Genomic DNA, 988 nt, shown 5'->3' on the forward strand with positions numbered 1-988 from the left:
ATGACAGACCTTCCTATTCGTAAGGTCTTGCAGAAACCTGATGTGGCAAGACGAATGTTGCGTTGGGCGGTTCAGCTATCAGAATTCGATGTGCAGTACGAACCAAAAGGCCCTATCAAAGGCCAGGTTTATGCTGACTTCATAGTAGAGCTCTCCTTGGCAGCCGTACAACAAGAGGGAACAGATTTCCAGTGGGTCCTCTCCGTAGATGGATCCCCCAACCAACAAGGTAGTGGTGCAAGCATCATTTTGAAGGGGCCAAATGGGTTGTTGGTTGAGCAGGCCCTACGTTTCGCCTTCGAGGCTAGCAACAACCAAGCTGAGTATGAGGCCTTGATCGCGAGAATGTTATTAGCCAAAGAGATGGGTGCTAAGAGCTTGTTGGCAAAGAGTGATTCCCTGTTAGTAACAGGGCAAGTTACATACCTAGAGTATGTTAAAGTTCTGAAAGTGACTTTTGCAGTGTTTGAACTAGTACACGTCCCTAAAGAGCAGAAAGCCCGAGCTGACTTGCTAGCAAAGCTCGCCAGTTCAGGCAAGGATGGCAGACAGAGGACAGTCATACAGGAGACTCTGAGGATGCCTTAAACCACCACAAATTGCACAACAGAAGTCCAACAAATTAGCACCTCAAAAGGCGCTAAGAGAGGTCACTGGTCGCTGACCCAAGAAACGTTGAAAACTCCCAAAATAAGCGCGTATAGCTCATCAAGGGGAGAATCCTTGCACGTTTGCCTGGTCGAAACCTGGATGACACCCTATAGACGTTATTTGGCCGACGGGGTACTCCCGCTAGAACCCGCAGAGGCCAGAACAGTCATGAAAAATTCAAGTAGATACACCCTGGTTGATGGGAATTTGTTCAGACATGGGTATATTCATCCTATCCTGATATGCGTAAGTGGTGAACAATGCACGCACATTATGGCAAAACTCCATGAAGGGATATGTGGAAGTCACATCGGCGGCCAAGCTCTCTTATCGAAAG

At 47.9% G+C, this 988-nt stretch overlaps 1 protein-coding gene across 1 annotated transcript; it reads left to right on the forward strand.

The window, feature by feature from the left end:
- LOC137832980 (uncharacterized) lies at positions 1-588 on the forward strand. Its single transcript, XM_068641384.1, has one exon. It carries the CDS (start codon positions 1-3, stop codon positions 586-588), a length of 588 nt encoding a protein of 195 aa, XP_068497485.1.
- The last annotated feature ends 400 nt before the right edge of the window (positions 589-988 follow it).

This window comes from Phaseolus vulgaris, chromosome 6, assembly GCF_000499845.2.
Source record: "Phaseolus vulgaris cultivar G19833 chromosome 6, P. vulgaris v2.0, whole genome shotgun sequence".
In the NCBI taxonomy this organism is placed as follows: domain Eukaryota; kingdom Viridiplantae; phylum Streptophyta; class Magnoliopsida; order Fabales; family Fabaceae; genus Phaseolus; species Phaseolus vulgaris.

Bases quoted from the DNA above. Each gene is read 5' to 3' on its own strand.
- LOC137832980 (XM_068641384.1), top strand. From the start codon at position 1: ATGACAGACCTTCCTATTCGTAAGGTCTTGCAGAAACCTGATGTGGCA.